General features: G+C 45.7%; 2 protein-coding genes across 3 annotated transcripts in view; one reads left to right on the top strand and one right to left on the bottom strand.

Annotated features, from left to right (window-relative positions):
* Positions 1-2,269: 2,269 nt before the first annotated feature.
* Positions 2,270-14,997, bottom strand: MAP1LC3B (microtubule associated protein 1 light chain 3 beta). Its single transcript, XM_060130269.1, has 4 exons — positions 14,841-14,997; positions 7,942-7,997; positions 5,268-5,374; positions 2,270-4,105 (listed from the first exon to the last, which is right to left on the bottom strand). The coding sequence occupies exons 1-4, from the start codon at positions 14,878-14,880 to the stop codon at positions 3,931-3,933; spliced, it is 378 nt and encodes a 125-aa protein (XP_059986252.1). The 5' UTR covers positions 14,881-14,997; the 3' UTR covers positions 2,270-3,930.
* A 7,380-nt stretch (positions 14,998-22,377) lies between these two features.
* The window catches only part of FBXO31 (F-box protein 31), a 45,316-nt gene continuing 42,822 nt past the window's right edge, over positions 22,378-24,871 (top strand). For both annotated transcript variants that reach the window (XM_060131883.1, XM_060131882.1), the window contains exon 1: positions 22,378-22,737. In XM_060131883.1, coding sequence (XP_059987866.1) covers positions 22,389-22,737 — 349 coding nt within the window. In that variant the 5' untranslated portion in view covers positions 22,378-22,388. The remainder of the gene's footprint in view (positions 22,738-24,871) is intronic.

Below are 24,871 nucleotides of genomic sequence, written 5' to 3'. Positions count from 1 at the left end.
TGATTATATTGAACATTGGAAAGTGTATAAATGTTAAAAACTTCTAATTGCTAAAGAGCACTGAGAAAATGGGAGCTAGCACTTAGAATAATAAAGAAAAAGCTATTTTCTTGAAAGCAGACATGTGATTGGGCATTTTAAAAAACCAGCATCATTTATAATCTCCAAAAAATTACACGAGTCAGCTTGTTAATACAGTAGTTAGTAGGTTCAGTATTTTAATTCACTATTTAGAATTCTAGGTCCTTTATCGCAATAAGTCCACCTAGCTAGTTACACGGCACACTACGTATGGAGATGCATAGCGGGTAGTAACTTTGCCTGACATTATGCAGCTGTAATGCGTTCCTGTTTGAGCACAGGCTGACCGAGGCTTGCATCTGTCCACTCACTGCAGTGTTGCTAGTGAGCACTTGCTGAGCAGGAAGTGGGCCACGCCCTCCTCGCTCCCTGTCGTTGTCACTCCTCCTGCTTCCGTGGTGGCTTATTTGATGCCTTGCTAGTTTTACACACTGATAACTGGTGTTGAAGTCTTAAAGGTTGTAAGGGAAACCCTGACCCTGCTCAGCTCGACCACCCGTCCCAGTGGATGGGCCTGTGGAACCTGAGCGGGTTGGCCGTCCTTTCCAAAGTGCAGATGACTCCCAATGAATGAGGCAGGGGACATGTAAAGCCATGGGTTCTGAAGAGGCTCCATTACTGAAAAGCCCCGAGGTTCTGAATCAAAGTGAGTTATCTTTAATCAACACTCGCAAACTATGTACTGTGCTGGTTGAGGCCAAAGGTCAATGTTACTACACTGTTATTGGAGGGAGGGGTGCGCCTGCCAGGTCACCCCGGTGTTAAGAAGCCCCTCACATGCGTAAAGTTCTTAGATGCACAAAGACAGGCTTTGGTACTGAAACTGAAGACCTCGTGTACACTCAAGAATCTTCCCAGCTTCTATTGGACATATTTTCTTTTTAGGAATGAAGGAAAATTCTCCCATTTTTGAGCCATTCTTTTATGTCAATTCTACAAAATTGCATGTAACTTTATAAATATTTTTAAAAGATATAGTTTTGTAAATATTTAATATTCTGCTAATTTGATTTTGAATTGTAAATGTCAAGTATTCTGTTTTTGGGGTTTTTATGTTTTATTATACTTTGTTAAAAAGGAAAAATTGTACATTTTTAGAATGTTTTTATGAGTCAATTTAATGTACTGAAAATAAAAATTAAAAAAAAGAAAGAGCAGTCTCTTTTTATTAGGTCTTTGTCTCATAGAGTATGAAGCACACAGCCTTTCACATCACGATCCTCCAAACTAGGGAGTCTGACCTTTCCGCCTTCTTCCCAGCCTTGCAAAAGGGACACCTGGTCTTAAATCCATTTTCTGTCACGTTTCCTAGGTGTTTAAAAAATGTCCTTGCTGTGAATAGAAATGTGAATTGATTTGGGGTTGGATTAAAGATGTTCCAGCTCTCAGGTACCCATGAACAATCAAGGTTATTAGCATTACTAGATCAAGTATCATTTGGACGTTTCCAAACTCATGATGAATGTGCCCTGCCACCTAAGGCCACGTCCTCTCTGGACTTGGGCTGGTGCTGTGCTCGCCCAGGACTACGGTGCTGTCCTGAGCAGTGCCAGGCCCCAGAGGGAGAATTCTGGGGCTTTTTCCCCAGCAGGAGTCCCCATTTTCTCTTGGTCTTGTCGTCAGACCTGTCGTCACCCGGAGGAAAACGTGCACACGGTTCTCGGACTAGTCAGGGCCCCTGTCAGGTAAGTAGCATCAGGTGACACAGCTGGCCACTCCTGGCACCTGCTAGCAGCCCCTCTGTTTGGTCACTTCCAGGGCCTCTGAGGGTGGAGGGCATGTGCGCATCTGCTGTTTGTACTGTACGCGGCTCCCCACACGGCCACCTCAGGTCCCATGTGCCGCACAACGCCCCACACACTCTCAGTACTTTTCGTGTTACACGTTTGTTCATTTAGATCAGGTTTTCAAGTGCCTGTTTCCCCAAAACACCTAGGTCGCTCCCCCATCCCGTCTCCCCGTACTTTGTGGCACATCTGTACCTTTGAGAGAATTGAGTTTTTTGCAGTCAGTCAGGACCTTGACCAATGCGAGCGGCGCTTACAAGGCAGAGGCCTTCAGAGGTGGGTGTCCCGCCACCCTGGCACAGTGAAACCAGCCTCAGCGCTCCTCACTGGAAAGGATATGACCCACTTGGCTGTGGATGGCATAGACTGCGAGTCTCAAATGCTAATCCATTAAACTGAACTTTGATGACAGTTTTTAGTTGTGCCTTTATTCACCTTAGTTCGTTAAAAATGTACTTGTTTTAAAGATCCTATAAATAGGGTAACCACCCACTAATGTGGGATATAAGTAAGTCACCCCTCTCAGCGTGGTACTTTTGTCTTTAAAAAGCATAGTTTCTTAAAGGAATCTTATCGGTCACATAGTAGTTACAAGAATGTCAGATAGAATGATGTATACAATCTAAACAGGACAGGCTAATTAAGAATTTACATAATGTAAAAATATACATATTAGAAGTTAGCCACGTGGACAGATGCATGCATCGGGAAGAGTAGTTGATCGGGGTTGAGGGCCCATATGCGGTAATGTTGCTTTTTCTTCCTCAGTTACGATAAGTAACTGCCACTCACTGATACAAGTTGTCCACACACACGTCTAAACGCACAAGGGTTAATGGCGACCTGCCACTGTACAGTCTCAAGGGGGCCTGTGAGCCTTCTGCGACAGCTCTCACAAAAACAGTACATAGTGAACCCCATGCAGGTAGTAGGAAGCACTGGTTATTTATTCTAGTAGGACTCTGAAAATGCTTAACGTTTGACATTAATATCTGTGAAGAACATGTTTCCTTTTGCTATTTTCAAAACTGACATGCACATGGAGTGGGGGAATTCTGAGGACTGCTTGACCTAACTGTGATAACTGAAATACCCTTAAAGATACTTAATAACATATTTTAGTCACATACGTAACATAAAACACGGATCATCTACAGCTTTAAGCCAAAAGGTCGAGGAGGTGTATCTGAATTTTAATGCTTTTTGTTTCAGTATCCTGTAGCTTTCTACCTTTGTCCCAAAGAATGAAACCCATGTAACTGCTTGTTTATTTACCAAAGCAGGCACTATTTTGAGCTCTTAAGAGAATATTCAAAAGAAAAAAAAAATGTCATTCTCTTTCTCTAGGTCTTTTGAGAAACTTGACCAAAATTATAAATTATTCAAGGTTCCTGTTGAGCAGTGGTATTTTTCTGCGTTACTGCCTAGAGAACAAACCAAATGAAAACTTTATGACAAGAGCACTGATGTGAAATACGCTTATTAGCAATCAGGAACCCTGGACAGCAGCTCAGCTTTCTTATTTCCTATACACTCGCGTCCACCCTGCTTTCTGCCAGCTATTATGGCAAATGGGCTGGGGGTGGGGGTTGGCTATGCCTGACAATTTAGGCTTAAAGATCCTCTTAAGGAGATTTCTCTAGTTGAGTAGAAACCCTTCTATAAAAAGCTGGCAGGTTCTCTTCTCTAGAGAGAAGACTGAATGTCTCTCTGAATGCTCGAATTGCAAGTTCCTTTTGGGGGAAAAACATTAAAATAACTTGAAGGTCTATTTTATTGGCAACTTAGAATGCAAAGTATTTTATTTTTAAACTTCTAAATGTGAAAACAAGACAGCCTAGGTTAAATAATGAAGTTTCCCAAAGCTGAATGTGCTCATTTGGAGCCCAGCTTTTCTGCCTGAAGTACAAAAAAACAACTTGCTAAAAACTCCTAGGCAGGAACACTACTACTGTTTTGATGATCTGTGATTAGGTGAACTGATCAATCTCAGTTGGTAACATCCCTTTTTTATTCCTTGGTAAGGGTTTAAATTCTAGAACAGACACATTTTCTTTTAGTCTTACACAGACAATTGCATTCCAAAAGTCTCCTGAGAGGCGTATACCATATACAGGAATCCATCTTCATCCTTCTCGCTTTCATACACTTCACAAATTGGCGTGGACACACTCACCATGCTATGTCCATTCACTAACAGGAAGAAGGCTTGATTAGCGTTGAGCTGTAAGCGCCTTCTGTTGAAAGAAAACGTTAAGAAATACTGATACATCAATACCTAGGGAGAATGTGTAAAAAATATCACCCACCCTGGATCAATATAAAAGTATAAAGATTTTGGGCTTCCCTGGTGGCGCAGTGGTTGAGAGTCCACCTGCCGATGCAGGGGAAATGGGTTCGTGCCCCGGTCCGGGAAGATCCCACGTGCCGCGGAGCGGCTGGGCCCGTGAGCCATGGCCGCTGAGCCTGCACGTCCGGAGCCTGTGCTCCGCAACGGGAGAGCCCACAGCAGTGAGAGGCCCGCAAAAAAAAAAAGCGTACCGCCAAAAAAAAAAAAAAAAGTACAAAGATTTTGTAAATGCTGCTTTTGGCAAAATTAAATATATGCCTTATGATGACTTGAATGTTTCTTCTCATAAGACACAGGATGTTTTCTACGACTATATGCATGGTAAGTATTAATGATAATCCTTGCTAGATCATTCTTACTACTTTCCTGAGGCCAGTTTTATTTATTTATTTTGCTAATTAATTATTTATTTGTTTTTGGCTGCGTTGGGTCTTTGTTGTGGTGCGCAGGGCTTCTCACTGTGGTGGCTTCTCTTGTTGCGGAGCACGGGCTCTAGGCACGCGGGCTTCAGTAGTTGTGGCTCGTGGGCTCCAGAGCGCGGGCTCAGTAGTTGTGGTGAATGGGCTTAGTTGCTCCACGGCATGTGGGATCTTCCCGGACCAGGGCTTGAACCCGTGTCCCCTGCATTGGCAGGCGGATTCTTAACCACTGCGCCACCAGGGAAGTCCTGAGGCCAGTTTTAAAACTAGTATGCTATCTGAGTAGCCACCAGTGTCTAATGTGATAAAAATAGTTCAAAATATAATTTACAAACTAAGATCTAAGCTGATGCAATTTATTACCATTGGACCACGTCTACATTCTCTTAACTTTATTTTCCTATATAAAACTTTTCTGATTAAGAGACATCTACATAGATGTTATGATGAAAGGATCAGAAGGGACTTGAGATCCAGCAGGTAAGAAATAGAAAAACTCAGAAGTGAAATGTCTTACAGTTTTATTAAGTTGCATAGATTTTTATCAGAGCTAGACTGAAGATTTATCTGTAAGCCTGATAAAGAATGAGAAGTTACCCAAAGAAATAAAGTAAAAAGATGATAAAATACCTAATTATCTTGATGAGCTCACTCATGTTGACATGATCAGGCACCAGGAACTTTGTTTTATCCAGGACTGGAAGCTGCTTCTCACCTTTGTATCGTTCTATTATTACCTAGAAAAGAAGCCAGAAAAGTGATTTAAAAATAGCCGTTAACAAAGAAAAACCGGTAAGACACGGCCTATGTTGCAGCTGGTACACGCCAAAATGGGGTTTAAAACAGCACTTCTGTTCCTCACGAAATATGGCGCACGAGACAACACGTCTGCCGTCAGGGAGGGGCAAGGTAGCCCTGAGGTGGGCAAAGGAACTTTGCTATAAATTCTGGTATTTGGAACCATGAAAATATACTACCTAGTCAGAAAAAGACCCCAAGCCTTATAACAGCAGAGACGCTGGGTACCAGCTCTAAGTGTAAAGATCTGAATCTATGCCAGTTCTACATCACCATTTCCTGTGACATGACGAGAGTCTTTTAATAAAACTTTTATTAAAAGCGTAAGTAAGATCTTAACTCTGGTAATAGACTCAAATCCTAAGTAAATATTTGAGAAGCAGAGACCATGATTAGCTGGTCTGGAGATACTTTTTTTTTTTTTTGCAGAAGTCTCGAAGATCCTGCCATTTTGATAAAATATCCTTGATGAACTCTGCAGGGAACAAAAATAGTTCCACATTATGACTTGAAATAAATCCATTAGCTCCTTGCCATGCTTCCTCCTTTCCATAAAGGAAAAAATTTTTTCTAGTTCTAAGCCACTTTATGTAGTCTCTGACAGCAAACTGGTGACTGCCCTTGAGCCTCAATACTACCTGTTTACTGAGCATCAGAGACATCCTTCTCCACGTAGAGCAATTCTTTACCCTGTCATGACAATGAGAAGTTGTAAGATAGGAATGGAAAATCTTCAGAAGAGGGAAAAATGCTTGTATGTATATTGTTGCACTGCACGGGGCCTACATGAGGTTCTGTGTAAGGCCAGGTCAAGCTGTCGTCACCCTCCCTGGTAAGATCAATAGCTTTATCTCTGAGGTGTGTTCAGAACATGGTATCTACAAGTATGAATGTGACTTCTGTAAAAAACCTAAAACTACTAGCAGAAAAGATGACTGTAGATATATGCAGACATTCACATTTCAGAAGGAGGCTATGGAACAAATACTGGCAGACTGTTGGGCTGGCTGTTTGTCTCCAGTGACTGACGAGTACCTGCTAGCAAAGAGACACAGCAGGTACTCAAAAGTGAAGAAAAACCTTGAAAAGGAAATTACCCAGAAGCCTCATCCCCAGGCCGTATGTTGGCCCTGAGTGTGAAGACAGACTGAAATTTCCAACCAGTCCAAGAAACGTATCTTCTAACTACAGAATCCTACAGTCACGACACTGCTGAGCAGACCCATCCTATTCTCCCTTCTGTGCACCTCACAACCCCAGCCCCACTGATCTTCCCATCTTCTTTTCCCCCACTTTGGTATGAGATGATCAATCAGAAAGCCAACCATGAAAGCTTCTGCAGAATTTAGCAGTGGAGTTTCTTTGGAAGTGGTCTGTAAGAGGTAACAAGCATGTCCCCAGAATTATGCAAAATTTTCCAACCACATGGGTGGATTCTCTTCCCATTGTATAGATGAGGATATGGCAGCTCCTCTCAGAATTTTAGTAATGAGCCCAAGATCACTTAGCAACCTTGAACCTAAGGCCTGAACTCAGCCACTGTCTGAAGCCAAAAGCTCCTTGACCATTTCTCTCTAGACCTAGTGCCTCAGCAGAAACCTATTTAAGGTCCACCACCAAAGGATCCAGGGCACACAGGACACTGTTGGCTGGGCACAGCAATAAGCATCTGAGGTCCCTACACATCACAGGAGCAGCATCTTTCCTCAATCCTGCAAAGAAATAAAATATAAGGAGAGACTTCTTTCTCTGGGGCATCAAAGTCAGGCAGCCTGGAAGGCGCCGTCACATTTAAATCTTGAGGGCTACTGATTTTCCCACAGCAGTAGTCTCTGCTTGCTTCAAAAGAGGGTGGATACCAACTTTCACTGATAAAATACCAACAGATCTAGCCCCTCTATCCCTTCCCCCGCAAGTAAAATACCCTTGATTTGTGAAGTGTGTAACATTAACACAGTAAACTCAGACTTAGGAGGAAACAGAATGTGATTAGATTAAACTGTAGATTAAGGTATCTCCATTCTAGGTCATGAAACTGACACACCAGTTGCATAGCTGAGGATTCCTATAGAAACCCATCAGGTAGGGACTTCCCTGGTGGTGCAGTGGTTAAGAATCTGCCTGCCAAGGCAGGGGACACGGGTTTGATCCCCAGTCCAGGAAGATCCCACGTGCCACGGAGCAACTAAGCCCGTGCACCACAGGTACTGAGCCTGTGTGCCTAGAGCCTGTGCTCCACAACAAGAGAAACCACCGCATGAGAAGCCTGCACACCTTAACGAAGAGCAGCCCCCTATCACCGCAACTAGAGAAAGCCTGTGTGCAGCAATGAAGACCCAACGCAGCCAAAAATAAATAAATAATCAAACAAATAAAAAATAAATAAATATAAATTAAAAAAAGAAACCCGTCAGTTAGTCGCACATAGCAGCACTGTACTAAAGTTGTATTTAAGCCGTGCTCTCTTCCGCGTACATTAATAACAACTGAAACAGAGACTACCTACCGGGATTTTGGTAGGATGCTGCTCTCGGATAAGTCGGACATCTTCTACTCTTTGTTCTGCAAAGGAAAGGAAGAAACACAGGCATTATTAAGGGCCAAAAATGCAGCTTCTTTCCTGCATTTTTACCTGGTGACTTCCATATCTGAATCCACCTGTCCTTAGCTGTGGCAGAGCAAAGCAGTAAAGACATCTTCCCTAGAACCGAGAGAAACCAAACACTAACACTTCATACCTGGCAAAGGTTGGTATACAAGATTAACATACAGAAATTGGTTGCATTTCTTTACATTAACAATGAGATATCAGAAAGGGAATGTAAAAAAAACTACCTTTTAAAATCACACCAGGTACTTTCCTGGTGACTCAGAGGTTGAGAATCTGCCTGCCAATGCAGGAGACACGCGTTCGAGCCCTGGTCTGGGAAGATCCCACATGCCGCAGTGCAACTAAGCCCGTGCACCGCAACTACCGAGCCCATGTACCTAGAACCCGTGCTCTGCAACAAGAGAAGCCACCGCAATAAGCCCACATGCTGCAACGAAGAGGAGCCCCCGCTCGCCACAACTAGAGAAAGCCTGTGCGCGGCAACAAAGACCCAACGCAGCCAGAAAAAAAAAAAAAAAAACACACCTTAGGAATAAAGCTGACCAAGGAGGTGAAAGAGTTATACACTGAGAACTATAAAACATTAATAAAAGAAATTAAAGATGATTCAAAGAAACAGATATCCCATGCCCTTTGATTGGAAGAATATTGGTGTTTGGTTTTTTTTGGCTGCACAGCATGTGGGATCTTAGTTCCCTGACCAGGGACTGAATGTGCACCCCCTGTATTGGAAGGGCAAAGTCTTAACCACTGGACTGCCAGGGAAGTTCCTGGAAAAATATTGTTAAAGTGGCCATACTACACAAAGCGATCCACAGATTTAATGTGATCCCTATCAAATTACCCATGATATTTTTCACAGAACTAGAACAAATAATCCTAAAGTTTATACGGAACCATAAAAGACTCAGAATTGCCAAAGCAATCCTGAGGAAAAAGAGCAAAGCAGGAGGCATAACCCTCCTAGACCTCAGACAATACTACAAAGCTACAGTAACCAAAAGTGTGGCACTGGCACAAAAACAGACATATGGATCAACGGAACAGAGCAGAGAGCCCAGGAATAACCCCACACACCTATGGTCAATTAATCTTCAACAAAGGAGGCAAGAATATACAATGGAAAAATGACAGTCTCTTCAGCAAGTGGTTCTGGGAAAGTGGGACAGCTGCATGTAAATCAATGAAGTTAGAACACACCTTCACACTATGCACAAAAATAAACTCAAAATGGCTTAAAGACCTAAATGTAAGAGAGGACAACCATAAAACTCCTAGCTAGAAGAGAGCAGAGGTAAAACATTCTTTGACATAGATCACTGCAATGTTTTCATAGGTCTCCCGAGGCAATAAAAATAAAAGCAAAAATAAACAATGGGACCTAATCAAACTTACAAGCTTTTGCACAGCAAAGGAAACATTAAAAAAGAACCGAAAAGACAACCTACAGAATGGGAGAAAATACTTGCAAATGATGCAACCGACAAGGGCTTAATTTCCAAAATACACAAACAGGTAATACAACTCAACAAAACGAAGAACCCAATCAAAAAATGGGCAGAAAACCTAAATAGACATTTCTCCAAAGAAGACATCCACGAAGACATCCAATAGGCACATAAAAAGATGCTCAACATCACTAATTATTAGGGAAATGCAAATCGAAACTACAATGAGGTATCATCTCACACCCATCAGAATGGCCATCATCAAAAAGTCTACAAATAGGGCTTCCCTGGTGGCACAGTGGTTGAGAGTCCGCCCGCCGATGCAGGGAATGCGGGTTCGTGCCCCGGTCCAGGAAGATCACACATGCCACGGAGCAGCTAGGCCCGTGAGCCATGGCCGCTGAGCCTGCGCGTCCAGAGTCTGTGCTCCGCAACGGGAGAGGCCACAACAGTGAGAGGCCCGCGTACCGCAAAAAAAAAAAAAGGAAATAATGCCACTTGCAACAACATGGATGGACCTAGAGATTATCATAGTAAGTCAGACAGAGAAAGACAAATATCATATATGGTATCACATGTAAAATCTAAAAAATAATACAAACGAACTTATTTACAGTAAAAGGGTCTGGAGAGCTTCCAGGTGGCAGGAGAGTGCAATCACCAAACTCCATGGAGACAGAAGCTCCTGTGCTCAGCACTCAACCACAAGGTGGTCTTGGGAAACTGATTTATAGCTAGTCAGAGCAAGGACCTGTACTTGCAATTAGCCTTTGGTGGGGGGCGGGGGGGGGGCTGTCAGGTGGGACGGAGCCCTTAACCTGCTGGATCTGAGGCTATCACCAGCTAGCGCTAGAATTGAGTTAAACTGGATGACAACTAGCTGAATTGCTTGTCTGGTGTCAGAAGTGAACCACAGGGTTTATGGAGTACTGCAGAGGAGAGGGGACACAAAGGAAGAGTTTTCCTTTCTATCATCCTTAGAACCCCGCTCTATTTCTAGGGGTGTCATGGATACTTCAGCATTTCTCTCAGCCCTAAGACCTGTCCCTATGTCTGTGCTACCCCAGAAAAGACGCTCTACCATCTACACTTAGCTATCAGCCACCTTCACAACAAAAACCTCCATCTTGTCAGAGTAGATTTCACAAGCAAGGGGAAATCACAATTTAATTAATTCACTGTAGCCAATAAATAGTAAGTTTAATACACCCCGAAATGTTTCACATTTAAAAGCTCTTCCAAAAAAATTTAAAAGGTTCAAGGAATCATTCAGGCATAAGGGGGAGAGAATTTTTTATGCAAGGAAAACAGGTTTATTTTGGTGAGTGGAGCAGGAAAAAATAAAATGGGCTCTAAATGTGGGGCTTCAAAGTCAAACTACAGCGTCAAAAGTTTTCTTTATCTTGATTTATCCCCAAAATATGATCCAAAAAGGAAGGCGAAAATGATTATTTTCATTAAAGGTGGGACAACAGAGGAAGACAAGTGACTTCCCTAAGGTGAAAAGAGTAGTACCAAAGTCCTGCAGGAATGTCTTTAGCATCGTGGCCAGTTGTAATAAAAATCCAGTGGTGAGCCCAGAGTGATTAAATAAATATGGTATATGCTGACGCCTAACTCTGAATAGAAGGCTGTTTTTAGAAGCCATCTGTATATTTAACAAGAGAATTACCAACGCCACTGGATCAAAGGCACACGAGAGCACTTCTTTTACTCAATTATTTTCTTAATGCTGTGATGATCTGTTTATCATTTGCCTTTCTCAACAGACTGCCCCTGGCGGTCAGGGATCCAGCTCTAGTCATGTCTGTATTCCCCAGGGCTCAGGCTTGTACATGGATGATATACTTCCCCAGATTCCTCTTCCTGTCTCTAAGACCGCTTATAAGCCTTACAAAAATAGAAACTAGGAGTCTAAGGTGTCTTATTTGCAAAGATGCTTTGAGATAGATTCCCTAGGGCATTTAAAGTAAGGCTTACATATATTTTCCAGGATTTAGTTCACTGAAGTGGAACCATAAATATTTTCCCCGATACGCCTATAAATAAAAAACATAAAATCCCACCCATCAGTGAGTGACACAGCTTAAGAGCAGGGAGTGTTACCTAGGTGTTGGCATAAATCTCCTTCTCCAGTCTCCCTGTTACATAGCTGGAGCTATTTATTCTAGACCATCACATGAACTTCCGAGACATGCAGACCTTTTGTTATTGATGGTGAAGCTTAAGATCTAGGTTTAACATTGAATCTCAGCAAAATGATGTCTAGGAGACAGATGTGTTATTAAACTAGGGCAACCCTAGAAGAAAATGGAGTGAGATTATGACATTTGAGAAGACTGAATCCAAAAATGTTTGCTCAAATACAACTTCTGAAGTTGATAAAAATTTTCAAACCATTTGTAAGGAAACACTATTGCCTCTTGACTCAGAGTGTTGGCCCACTTCATGTACTGGAAATGATGGCTACCTACTGGAGGACAGAATTCCTATCAGAAGGGTACAAGTCCAGACTCTGCCACTAGGTGGACCATGATTCCCACCTCTCAGGGCCCCACCCAGTTTCTTTGGCCACAAAAGTAAGTGGTTGTTTTGGGCGAGCCCTAAGATTCATCTCAACCCTTTTAACCCTGGTAGAATATATCACAGCAGAGATATACTCAATTTTTAATTAACCTAAACTCACTCACTTGGGAACAGTACTGTTCAAGCTAACTGGGGCTGGTCTTAGTGTCTATAAAAAAGGTATCTCCAGGGCTTCCCTGGTGGCGCAGTGGTTGAGAGTCCGCCTTCTGATGCAGGGGACGCGGGTTCGTGCCGCGGTCCAGGAAGATCCCACATACCGCGGAGCAGCTGGCCCCGTGAGCCATGGCCACTGAGCCCGCGCGTCTGGAGCCTGTGCTCTGCAACGAGAGAGGCCACAACAGTGAGAGGCCCACATACCGCAAAAAAAAAAAAAAAAAAAAAGGTATCTCCAAACAACTTATTTCCCTCATTTACTGTGTTACAAATCTCTGAAAATTGTCAGTGCTGATTACCATAATCAGTAGCAAGGAAAGGCAGTAGCCATTAAATGATGTGATATTTTTCTGCAAAATGACTATTTTTTTAAAAATTATTTTTATTTATTTGGCTGCGTTGGGTCTTCATTGCCGTGCGTGGGCTTTCTCTAGTTGCGGCGAGCAGGGGCTACTCTTTGTTGAGGTGTGCGGGCTTCTCACTATGGTGGCTTCTTGTTGCGGACGCAGGCTCTAGGCACGCAGGTAGTTGTGGGTCACAGGCTCTAGAGCGCAGGCTCAGTAGTTGTGGCGCATGGGTTTAGCTGCTCCGCGACATGTGGGATCTTCCTGGACCAGGGCTCAGAACCTGTGTCCCCTGCATTGGCAGGCGGATTCTTAACCACTGCGCCACCAAGGAAGCCCTGCAAAATGACTATTAAAGAGCCCTTTTAAAAATAGGGGGGGATGGGGTTAATCCTAGGAGTTCTCTTCACAAGGAGAAAATTTTCCTTTTTTATTTTATCTATGAGAAGATGCATGTTAGCTGAACCTATTATGGTAATCATTTCACAATATATGTAAACCAAGCCATCATACTGAATACCTTAAATCTATACAGTGATGAATGTCATTTCTCAATAAAAGTAGAAAAAAAAGAATCAGAGTCAGGAGACCAGGGAGAAAAAAAGGAGGAGTGGGAGTAAAGGTGAACAAAGAGGAAACTCCACAAATAGACTAATGGAGAAAAAAATGAAAATGAAAAAAAATACCTGCTGGTCTACCCTCAAGGCCACAGGCACCAGGGGAATTCCTTCTAATTCGCTATTTTATTCTCATTTATTCTCACTTTTATTCTAGTTATTCCTCACCTTTCCTACTCTTACCACCTACTCTTCTTGAGCGATTTTTCTAGATAACCTAAAAATACTCTAAGCAAAAAGAAAGTAACTATAGTATTGGTCATGAGAAAATGGGCATCTTTCCCATACAAATGTCCCCAGTTAGCTTTCAATGCCAGAGTCTGTAAGGACAGAAGCCAGATACAACGGCAAATCTGCTCTAAATGCTGTTCTCATGGCTGCATAAAGAGTAAGCAATATTCATGAGTATCAACTTGAGTTCATGAAAGTCACTAAAGAGAAAATTTCTTTAAAAAAAAAAAAAAGACACGTCTAAGTTTTGCTAACCAACCGCTTCAAGAGGCTGAAAGGATATGCTCCACAGGTCAGCGTGAATTTCATCTACTGGAGCTTCCAAGGCACAAGAAACAATTATCAATAACGAGATCTACAAAACCATATCCTAGCTCAACTGAATGCTCGGCTCTTTCTAGACTCCAGGAAACTAGACAAAAGTAGACGAAAGCGATACTTACTGCTCAAGCTCTTAAAAGATTAGAGCAGGAAGGAACGCTGGTGCCGCCCTACTCCACCTGGCCTTCCAGGGCTGAGATAAACAAGCCCTACACGGCGATATGCAAGGAGGCCACGTTGTTACTGCAGAACTGTCTTGCCTAAAGGGAGCACCAATCACTTCCTTCCCATGGGTTTTGTGGAGGAGTAAATATTGTGATGGTGTCACCTCCAGTTTCAACCAAATGCCAGCAAGCTAAGTGGGGATTCTAGCCTGAACTGGGAGAGAACGGATTCGCCGCTGCTCTCAAAGAATGCTGTCGCCCGCCGGTTAGAAGAGCCACCCACCCTAGCTCTTGTGCCACAAATAGGACCAAGACGTCCCGGCCACGCGGGGCTGCAGGGGAAGGGGCAGGCGTGAGGAGGCGCGGCCTCGGAGTCACTCCTCTCCACGGAGGGCCTGACGCGTAAAGGGACCAGGTGTCACCCGGACGACGCACCAGAAGACGACTGCCTTGCACCCCCGCTGCCACCACTTCGGAGAACCTGTCCCAGCCCGACGCCCGGGCCAGCCTCCCCTTCAAGGAGGGCACCCCCTGCGCGGCTCGCGCTCGTCTCGTCGTGGGGACCTAACACCCCAGGGCTGGAGGGCTGACGGGCCCCGAGCCCACAACCCGCCCGGCCTCCCGGGGCCAAAAGGTGATTCAGCAGCTCCGCGCCAGTGCGCCCTCGGCCCCTCGGCCCCCGCACTCCGGCCCCTCGGGCCCGCAGTCCCCAGGGCCCGGCAGCCCTCGGCCAGTCAGGCCCCCGCCTCGGCCCTTCGGCCGCCCGGGCCCGGCCCTCCCGCAGCCCCCGCCTCAGCCTGGCTCAGCCCCTCAGCCCTCAGCACCTCGGCCCGTCCGCCCTCTCCGGAGCCCCTCCGCCAGGGCCGGCCCCACCGCCTCGGCCCCTCAGGCCCCCGGCCCTCCGTCAGCGGCCGGCCCCGCGGCACCCACCGAAGGTTCGGCGCTGTTTGAAGGTTTTCTCCGACGGCATGGCGCGGCAGGCTGGGCGGGGGCGGCGAGGCGGAGAGTCCCGGCGGCTCCAGGCGGTGGCTGAGACGGTTCCGACTGTGGCGACAGCGACGGCTCTTGTGTCTTCTCAGCCCGCAGCCGCGTCAGGTGACCTGCGCGGCGTCCCGGGAGGCGGGGCCAGGAGCGGGCCGCCGCCGTCGCCATGGCGGGCGTGGCGGAAGCAGGACGAGCGCCGCGCCGGGGGAGGGGTCGGGGCTGGCGGGAGTGGGGGCGGTCGGCGGCCCGCGTGGGGAGCGCGAGCGCTGGATCAGCTTGTGACCCGCGGAAAGGCGCCGCGCAGACACGCACGGTGCTGCCCCTGCGGCCGAGCTTCCGCGACTCGGCCTCGCTCCTGTTCCCGGTGCCGGTTCTGATGCCTGGTGATGTTTGCACCTGAAAATAAAGGGGTGTTGTGCCCCTGCCTCCTTTGGGGCTGCTGGTGCTTTTCCGCCGGCGGCTTTTTGTGTCTTTGTTTTCGTTGGCTTCCACGTCAAGTACGTCTCAGTTTTCTCTTCTTTTTTAAGGAAACTGTCCACTGGTAACTTCCGGCACGCATTGTCCCAACTAGGAAAAGAACCGCAACTGTGTTATTTCAGGTTATGGTCGGTAAAGTCCGGCCCTGGAGAAAGTCCGTGCCCTGAGCTCGGCATCCGACCTCAGGTAACTCAGGTGGTCGAATGAGCCCTGGGCATCACCTTCGCTGACAGGGCGCGGGCCTGCCCACACCTGGGCAGGGTTCACTGCCTTTCATTCATCTCTGCTGGTCTCAGATACGGAGTCTTACCCGTGTTCACACCGCTCAGTCTTTCAAACACTAACTAGCTGAGCTACCTTGAATACGTAACCATTTTTCTCAGTCTCCGACTCGTGTGTAAGAGGGCAATACTATTTTAGAACTCCAAGTGCTTTCCGAGGAGCAAATGAAAGGGGCCTGGTAGAATATAGATACTACGCAACGTTTAGTTATCAAATCAGTTGTTGCCCAACTCAAACATCTGATAAACAGGTATCTGAATGAACAGCACGTGATTCTTTGGCTGTTTTTGCTGTTTAATATTTCATACTTTGAAAGTATTTTCCCCTGTTTGAGTTTGTAAAAGCCTTTCTTAAAATGTCTGTTTCATAAAGTAATTGGATTGTGCTAATATACAGTTATTATACAAACATACAAAACCTACTAAAATATATTTCTCAAAGGGGTTCCAATGCACCTGGAATTTCTTTCTTTACAGAGTAGCCAAGTATCTTCTATAATTAGCTGCCAGAACAGTGATGTTAGTTGTAGCTCTGTACTGTGCCACTATTTACGAAAGAAAAGTGCATTTGTGCATATGTCACTTTCCCAGGTTTTTTTTTTTCTCCTCTTTCTGTCACAGTTCTTTACCTTGAAAAATCTCTAATAGTGTACAGTTAATAAAGATGACTTAAACATTCTGTCTGTTTTCCAGTGTTCCAAAGGAAGGTTTTAAGCTCCAAGTGTACTATCTTGGTTGTTTTTTATTTATTCTGTGACGATGAGGGGGGCGCGGGGAAATCCAGTAAGTGTACCTACCTTCTGCCAGACACAGAATGATCAGTTTCGAAGTCTTAAATGAGAGCGTGGACTGTGTATTGCTTTCTTTTCTGGGTTTTTATGATATTGAGTATTGACTGGTGAGTGCTTTTTTGGCTTAATTGGTAGTTTGTAAGAAATGGACTTTTTGTTCCCTTGCTGGACAACTGTTCCAAATGCAAGAGGAGTGAAAAAAAAAAATCGATATCAGGCATCTGGAGCTGGGGGGAGGGGAAGGAGAGTTTCATATTTTCCCAGTCCCTTAGGCATCCATAAAGCTTTACGAAATAACCTCAGGCCTTGGGTTCACTGCCCCAGGGATTACCTCAAGGGCTGTGATAGAGATGGGACAGCATTACTCTTTGTGATTTTCAAGTACTGAAGTGCACATTTACAGTGATTGCTATGCTATTATCTCCACTTTCTACTTGAATCTAAAACCACACTTCCCTATAGGTGTCTCAGAAAAATCATCCAGAGCAGTTGGTGTGTAAAGGTGTCTCATGAGCAGGTAAGAACAACATATTGAAATAAAATATAAATTATATTTAGTTTACTAATTTAGTCATATGCAAATAAATATCAACCAAGAAGTACCATAACTTCATGTAAAATTTGAAAACAAGTGTGCTTGAGTGTATGTGAAAAATTTCATGTGCCCCCAGATTGCAGTTTTGTTTTTGTTTAGTTTTGGCTGTGCCATGTGGCATGAGGGATCTTAGTTCCCCGACCAGGGATGGAACCCGTGCCCCCTGCAGTGGAACTGCAGAGTCTTAACCACTGGACCACCAGGGAAATCTCCCCCCAGATTGCAGTTTAATATATGTTCGACGTAGTAAATGATATTCAGAGTGGTAAATTAATATCATGATCTATTTTAAGCTAGTTAATATAAGAATAGTACGGTTTATTTTTAAACGATTAACAAATATTACTCTTCTTTGAAATAATCCACATACAGTAGAAAAGACCGCATCTGTCATGTGAATTTATTCAGTGTTTCTCCAGAAATCTCATGGTACTCTTAAGCTATTAAATAATCATTCTAGAAAGGCAAGCAGAGTCAGTTTTAAGTAACTCTTGCCCTATTTCTTTCTATAAGGTAACAGCTAGAAATTGAATATGATGTCCCAGCATTAGTGAAGTAACATGCTGTAAATCATGCTGTCTCGCTATTTCTAAGAATCTGTTAAACGAGGCATGAAAAAAAAACAAAAACACAAAGCGTGAAACATTAACTGGCGGTGCAGAACACGTTAGGGTTATTTTGCCACACTCAGTATGGAGGGCAAGTCACACTGAGAGTTAGTTCAGCTCTTCAGGCCTGCCCGGCCTGTCCTGCCTCTCTTCTTTCTGATTGGGAAAGATATTCCACCCTCCTTGCTGTCTGGGCCACTATTGGCCAGTGGTCCAATCAGTCTTGTGTCATCTCTGCTCTTTAGCTAAAGTAAACAAACAAGTATTGCTCAACAGCAGTGTTCCCGCTGTTCTCAGAAAGGACTCAGCCAGGAGGGTTTTGCAGTCGATGCTCCATAGCTTGCAGTCCTTAGGAGTGTCTTCACCAGGTCCAGGAGGGATTGTACGAAGCGAGAAGGGCACCATGTGGAAGTGCTTCCTCTCCCAGGACGCTCTGGCTCTGGTGTACAACTTCAGAAACCAGCACACTGGTGCGTGCAGGAAAGTGATCTCAAATCACTCCTAAAACCTAACATTGTCTCTTAAGTGAGTGTGTAACAACTAATGGAGCTGGCAGGCATTCCACAGGGTTTTTATCTCTGTTGTAGTTTTTTGCTTGTTTAATTCCAAACAAATTCTGAAGGATTGCTATTTTTCCAGCTTTTTGCCCATGTTGGGACTAAAGGATGTAATCATTGAGACTCTTATTTCGCACCTCACACCTCTTGTTTAGCCTTTGAATATTTTCCCTTCTTTCCATTCACCTTGACTGTTTCTTCTGAGCAGTGGGCAAGATGCCATTTTTTCACATCTGGATTCTGAGAACCAGCAAGGGGAAAGTTAACAGGGTTTTCTTAAGTTCAAGAACTACTACTTTCAGGGACAACCTGAAAGAACGACTACTTTTGAGGCAACCAATTGAGAAATGCCTCGTCCTGTACTCTACTAATTTCCTTAGTTGTTATCAGTTCTCACTAACAAAGACTTCATTCTTATATTCCTGATATACTGTTAAAACAAATGATCTCTTGGTGCAGCCGCTGTGGAGGACAGTATGGAGGTTTCTCAAAAAATTAAAAATAGACCTACCATATGACTCAGCAGTTCCACTCCTGAATATATGTCTGAAAAAACCCCACTAATTCGAAAAGATATATGCACCCCAATGTTCATAGCAGCATTATTTACAATTGCCAAGATATGGAAGCAACCTAAATGCCCATCAAGAGATGAATGGATAAAGATGTGATATATATATGTATGTATATATATATATATATATATGTATACACACACACACACAATGGAATACTACTCAGCCATAAAAAAGAGCAAAATTTTTCCATTTGCAGCAACATGGATGGATTGGAGGGCATTATACTAAGTGAAATAAGCCAGACAAAGACAAATACTGTATGATATCACTTATACGTGGTATGAGTAAAAAATACAACAAACTAGGCAGCTACTCACCTGAGTCTGCCCACTCTCCCACTGAGATGGTACTTTCGCTTAGTAAATCCTCACTTTGCTTTCTTGAAAAAAAATAATGAAATTAAAAATACAACAAACTAGTGAACATAACAAAAGAGAAGCAGACTCACAGATACAGAGAACAAACTAGTGGTTACTGCTGGGGGGGGCAATATAGGAGTGGGAGAGAGGGAGGCACAAATTTTTGGGTGTCAGACAGGCTCAAGGATGTATTGTACAACATGGGGAATAGAGCCAAAATTTTGTAATAACTGGAAATAAAAAGTAAGCCTTAAAATTGTATAGAATTTTTAAACTTTTCCATAAAAAGGGCCTCTTCTATCTAGGTTTTCCTCATTTATGAATGTATCCTCCTTAGCGTTCTTTGTAAGGGATACAGTTCTATATAAGGGATTGTAAAAGTTTCAAGGACGCAAAGCTTTCAGGGTTCAATGTGTAATAGTTCTCTGCTACAGCCTAACTCTTCGCCTCTGGTTCCTCTCCACCGATATGGATTACCCAAGCTCTCACGGCCATCCTTTTCTTTCTGTTCTGATGGTCAGCACAAATTCCATCCTTTCACACCTTTGTGGGTTATTGTACACAGTGCTCTGTCGTTCCTGCTGTCAAGAATATATAGATTTAGAGGTATCTTTTCACTGAATTATGCATTATTCAAATTATGAACATACGTTAACCATTCTTCTAAAGATGGAAATTTTTGTACATTTTAATGTACTCTAAACTGTATTTTATTAATACTGTATTTTATTAATAGGACCTGAGAATACTCTATTTTATTAATAGGAGAATACTGTATTTTATTAATTGGTGAATACTGTATTTTATTAATAGGACCTAGTAGGGGGTAGATAGATTTAAGAAAACAAACTGATTGAAATATACAACAGCAAAGTTCATGCTTTACAATCTATGGGTCCACAGAGAACATAGCATGTAGGTTAGTCAGGCATTCTATAAATATTTATTACATTAGTTAATGCATTTCTGTTTGCTGGGAGACTTGCTAGCTTGGATGGTTCAGGTGATAAATCCACTAGTCTTCTCTAAATCTGGTTCACGTTCCTCACTTTTTAGCCTTCTAGCCAGTTTATCATTTGTTCCTTTTTCATTGAACATTTAGTCAGTACACATTTGCTGATTACATGATGTGTGTTAGCAGGTCTATCATGTGACAGGAGATACATCTAGTAAGGCTGCTACTAAAGGAAGCAAATGTTTGTAACAAAACAAATGATGGTGCTGTAATAAAGGGACATTCTGAGAAGGGGTGGCTGTTTACTGGCATAGACTGGGGAGAGGGTTCTCCTGGCAGAGGAGACAGCTTGAACAAGGGGCAGACACGGTGAGTTTCAGTAGAGACACAGGAGATGACGCCAGACTGGGAAGTTAGGACAGGATTGTGAGGTACTTTGTGTGATGTCATAAGAAGTCAAATATTTCTAAATAGGTGAGTGAAGTGATGAGTATGCTTTTGTTTATGTGTTGCTATTTGCAGGAAGAGAGTTCTGATAACAGGGTGGAGGACAGTTTGAAAAACCGTTGAGATACAGGGAGGGCAGGTACATGTTTTTCTTTTTTTTTTTGAGTGCGGAGTCTTTTTTTTTTTGAAAAATTTATTTATTTTTATTTTTGGCTGTGTTGGGTCTTCATTGCTGCACGCGGACTTTTCTCTAGTTGCGGCGAGCTGGGGCTACTCTTCGTTGCAGTGCGCGGGCTTCTCATTGGATGGCTTCTCTTGTTGTGGAGCACGGGCTCTAGGCGTGCGGGCTTCAGTAGTTGTGGCACGTGGGCTCAGTGGTTGTGGCTCGCGGGCTCTAGAGCGCAGGTTCAGTAGTTGTGGGTCACGGGCTTAGCTGCTCCGTGGCACGTGGGGTCTTCCCGGACCAGGGATTGAACCCGTGTCCCCTGCATTGGCAGGCGGATTCTTAACCACTGCGCCACCAGGGAAGTCCCTACATGTTGTTTTTCAATTGCCTGGAGTTGAGATGGTCGAGTTTGAAGTACAGAATGGTTACTTCTGTCAGAAGATGAACTTCCTTGTTTATGGGATTCTGTGGATTGGGGTAGGCAGCCCTCTCTTCTGCTTGGAGACCTCCTTAGGGAGGTAGTGAATAGCCAGGACCTTGTGGAGGCTGGGCCCAGGGAACTGGCGCGGTCACTATTTTCTATTTGAGTAGAAATAGAAACACTGACCAGAAACACTGGGGTGGGCTGTGGATTCTTAACTTCCTTTCGGGCTCTGCTTAGTCTTCCTTTTGGGCTCCTGAAGGGCTCTCCAGCACTTCAGGGCGTTGAAGTCAGTCTTGACCAGAAAGGATTTGGGCCCACCCAGGCAGAGGCTCCTATAATCCTGTAATCTTGTAATCACATCCATACCCTTGGCCCTCCTCTCTGGACAGTTTCTTGTTATCAGCGCTCCTTAAGGTGAAGCCACTGTCAGGAGAAGGTCTGCACATTCTCCACCCCCGCCCTAGGCCCCAGTCAGCCTCCAGAACCCAATAAATAAGGTAACTAGGGCACAGCAAGATCAGACTGACTACACACCTAGCGCGAGGTTCTTGGGGTCCTCTGGGGAGTTCTGGTGGGCTCCTCCAGGCCTTCCTGGGAGGTCCTCGGAGCAGTGTCCTCTGGGCTTTCCTGGAGGATTCTTCATGGAAGGGTGCTCGGGGGGGGTTCTTGGGGGGCAACTTTGGGCCTTCCTGGGGGGTTTTGCGGGGGCCCTTCGGGCCTTCCTGGGGCATTCTGGGTTGGGGGGAGGTGCCCCGTAGGGTGTTCGGGGCTGATCTCGGGAAGAGCGCGCCAGCCACATACTCGGGAGGTGGTAAGTTCAGCCCTCACACCCGACAGCGCGCCATTTGCTGCCCAGGCGCCGGTCCCCCCGGGGGTCGTGGGGTCGTGGGGCCGCGGGGAGACGGTCTCAATGACACGGGAGGGCGGGGGTAGGCGGGAGGCATTCGGGTTCGGCCCAGGTCTTTGCAGGTTCCCCCTGGTGGGCGGGGCCAAGCCCTAGACCGCGAGGTCGCCTATGCATTCGGGGCGTGGCTTGACAGTTGGGAGAGGTGTGGCTCGAATCCCAGGGGCGTGTCTTGTTTTCCTGGGGCAGGGGCTCGGATCCTCCGGGAGGCGGGGCTCGACTCACCAGGGGGCGGGGCTAGACTCTCACCGGGGCGGGGATAGGCTCTCTTGCGGGGTGGGGCGGGGCTCGGCTCTCTGGCGGCGCGTGCGCACCGGCGGCGGCGGCGGCGCGGCGGCCGTCAGTCGCCGGCATGGCGGTGTGCGCTCGCCTCTGCGGCGTGGGCCCGTCGCGGGGATGCCGGCGCCGCCAGCAGCGCCGGGGCCCGGCCGAGGCGGCAGCGGCCGACAGCGAGCCGGACACGGACCCCGAGGAAGAGCGCATCGAGGCGGGCGCGGCGGCGCTGGCCGGGGCGGGGGACGGCCGGAGCGCGGGCCCCTCGTCGCCCCCGCGCTGCTCGCTGCTGGAGCTGCCGCCCGAGCTGCTTGTGGAGATCTTCGCTTCGCTGCCCGGCACCGACCTGCCCAGCCTGGCCCAGGTCTGCACCAAGTTCCGGCGCATCCTGCACACCGACACCATCTGGAGGCGGCGCTGCCGCGAGGGTGAGTGCGTCGGGGCGGGGCCTGGTTGAGGGGGCTTGGCCGGGGGAAGCTCTGGGCGGGGTCACCACGGGCTCTGGAAGGGCACCTACCTCGGAACGGTGCTCCAGGAGGGTCCCGGCCGCCGGGGCGTGCTGTGACCCCGGGGGGCCCTGCCACAGACCCGGGACCGCGGGTTCCGGGCGCGGTGGAGTTCCGGGTGGGCGGCGGACCGGGTTCTGCTTGCATGGGGTGATCAGAGAGGGGTGAGGGGTCCCCCAGCTGCGGGGGCCAGGACGCCGAGGGCAGTGACGCGAGCTGGGGCTGAGTTTAGGCCGGGGAGCAAGCTGACGTCTGTCCTTGGTCCCCAGTCCTTGGGGGCGGAGCTGACGGGAACGATGAGGGTGAACTTGAATAGTTAGGGGAGCCCGAGGGTTTGGAGTGTCTCCTGAGGGCGAGGACCTGGTCTGTGGAGCGGTGGGTGGAGCCGGGCAGTGCTGCAGGGGGCTGATGCCTCCCCTCAGGGATGGTGGTGGCCGAAGTGAGGATAGTGAGTAGTTTTGTAACAAATCTCAGGAAGAAAGCTTTACCTAATCCATAGTTCAAGTCTCTCTGTTCATTTGAACGTTGATAGATCTCTGATGTTCAGTAAGCTCTCATGTTTTGGTAAAAACAATAGGTAAGAAAAAAAAATCAAACAGCGAAGGACAACAAAGGGAAGAAAGTAAAATATCTTCCGGGACCCCTGCAATCAAAGATAAGCCATTCTTAAAATTTTGGAAAAATTTAGTATAAAAAAAGCTTCATAGTGTTCCACTGTCTATGTATGCCACAGACTAGTCCCTTACTGATAGACGTTTAAGTTTGCAGTTTTTTCTTTTTGTAAACAGTGCTGTCAAGAGTGCCTTTGTGCCTTTTATAGGAGTTCATGGGACTTACATGGGACTTACATGTACCTTTTAGAACTTCTGAGATTATCTTCTTGGAGTGTACTTCCCAAAGTGGGGTTGTGGGCAGTGGGGTGTGCATGCTGATAACACCTTAGATACTTATTGCCCAGCTGTTGGTATTTGCACCCCCAGGAAGACTGCATGAGAAGGCCTCTTTCCAGATATCCTTCCCAGCAGGGGATCAGTCAGTCATCTTCTTTCTGCCATAAGGCTCAGTGGTCAAGACTGATTTGTAATCTGTTTATCTGCTCTGAGATCCTGGAGATGCTGCTTCACCTTCCCAAGTGTTATTGGCAAGTGCTGCTCCCATAGGGTGACTTTGAGGGTTAAATGGGATGATGCAGATGAAGCCCTCACCCCCTAAATGGTTATGATGCTTCTTGGCCATTTTAATTTCACCTCTTGTGAATTCCATGTTTGTGTTTTGTTTTGGGTTTTTTGGTCTCATTTTTTCTTAGGGAGTTTATTTTGTCTTACAAATTAGTAAGAGCTTGTTGAATATTAGCAGTATTTTTTTTTTTTCTGTTGAGGTAAGTTCCCTCTATCCCCACTTACTGGAGAGTTTTTATCATAAATGGGTGTTGAATTTTGTCAAAAGATTTTGCTGCATCTATTGAGATGATCATACGGGTTTGTTTGTTTGTTTTTTAATTTATTTATTTTGTTTATTTATTTTGGGCTGCTTTGGGTCTTTGGTGCTGTGTGCGGGCTTTCTCTAGTTGCGGTGAGCGGGGGCTACCCTTCATTGTGGTGCGTGGGCTTCTCATTGCGGTGGCTTCTCTTGTTGCGGAGCACGGGCTCTACGGCGCGCGGGCTCAGTAGTTGTGGCTTGCGGGCTCTAGAGCACAGGCTCAGTAGTTGTGGTGCACGGGCTTAGTTGCTCCGTGGCATGTGGGATCTTCCTGGACCAGGGCTCGAGCCTATGTCCTTTGCATTGGCAGGCGGAGTCTTAACTACTGCGCCACCCGGGAAGCCCGATCATATGGTTTTTATTTTTCAATTTGTTAATGTGGTGTATCACATTGATTGATTTGCATATATTGAAGAATTCTTGCATCTCTGGGATAAATCCCACTTGATCATGGTGTATGATCCTTTTAATGTGTTGTTGGATTCTGTTTGCTAGTATTTTGTTGAGGATTTTTTGCATCTGTACTCATCAGTATATTGGTCTGTAATTTTGTTTTTTGTAGTATCTTTGTCTGGTT

This window comes from Lagenorhynchus albirostris, chromosome 19 (genome assembly GCF_949774975.1).
Source record: "Lagenorhynchus albirostris chromosome 19, mLagAlb1.1, whole genome shotgun sequence".
Classification (NCBI taxonomy): domain Eukaryota; kingdom Metazoa; phylum Chordata; class Mammalia; order Artiodactyla; family Delphinidae; genus Lagenorhynchus; species Lagenorhynchus albirostris.
The sequence above is the reverse complement of the archived record's forward strand: the minus strand, read 5'-3'. Positions and strand labels throughout refer to the sequence as shown.

Excerpts from the sequence above, each read along its gene's own strand:
- MAP1LC3B (XM_060130269.1), bottom strand. The coding sequence starts at position 14,880 with ATGCCGTCGGAGAAAACCTTCAAACAGCGCCGAACCTTCG. Across the intron at positions 5,375-7,941 it reads AGCATCCTACCAAAATCCCG|GTAATAATAGAACGATACAA; the intron begins GTAGGTAGTCTC and ends CTTCTTTTCTAG. Across the intron at positions 4,106-5,267 it reads GAGCTCATCAAGATAATTAG|AAGGCGCTTACAGCTCAACG; the intron begins GTATTTTATCAT and ends TTCTTTCAACAG.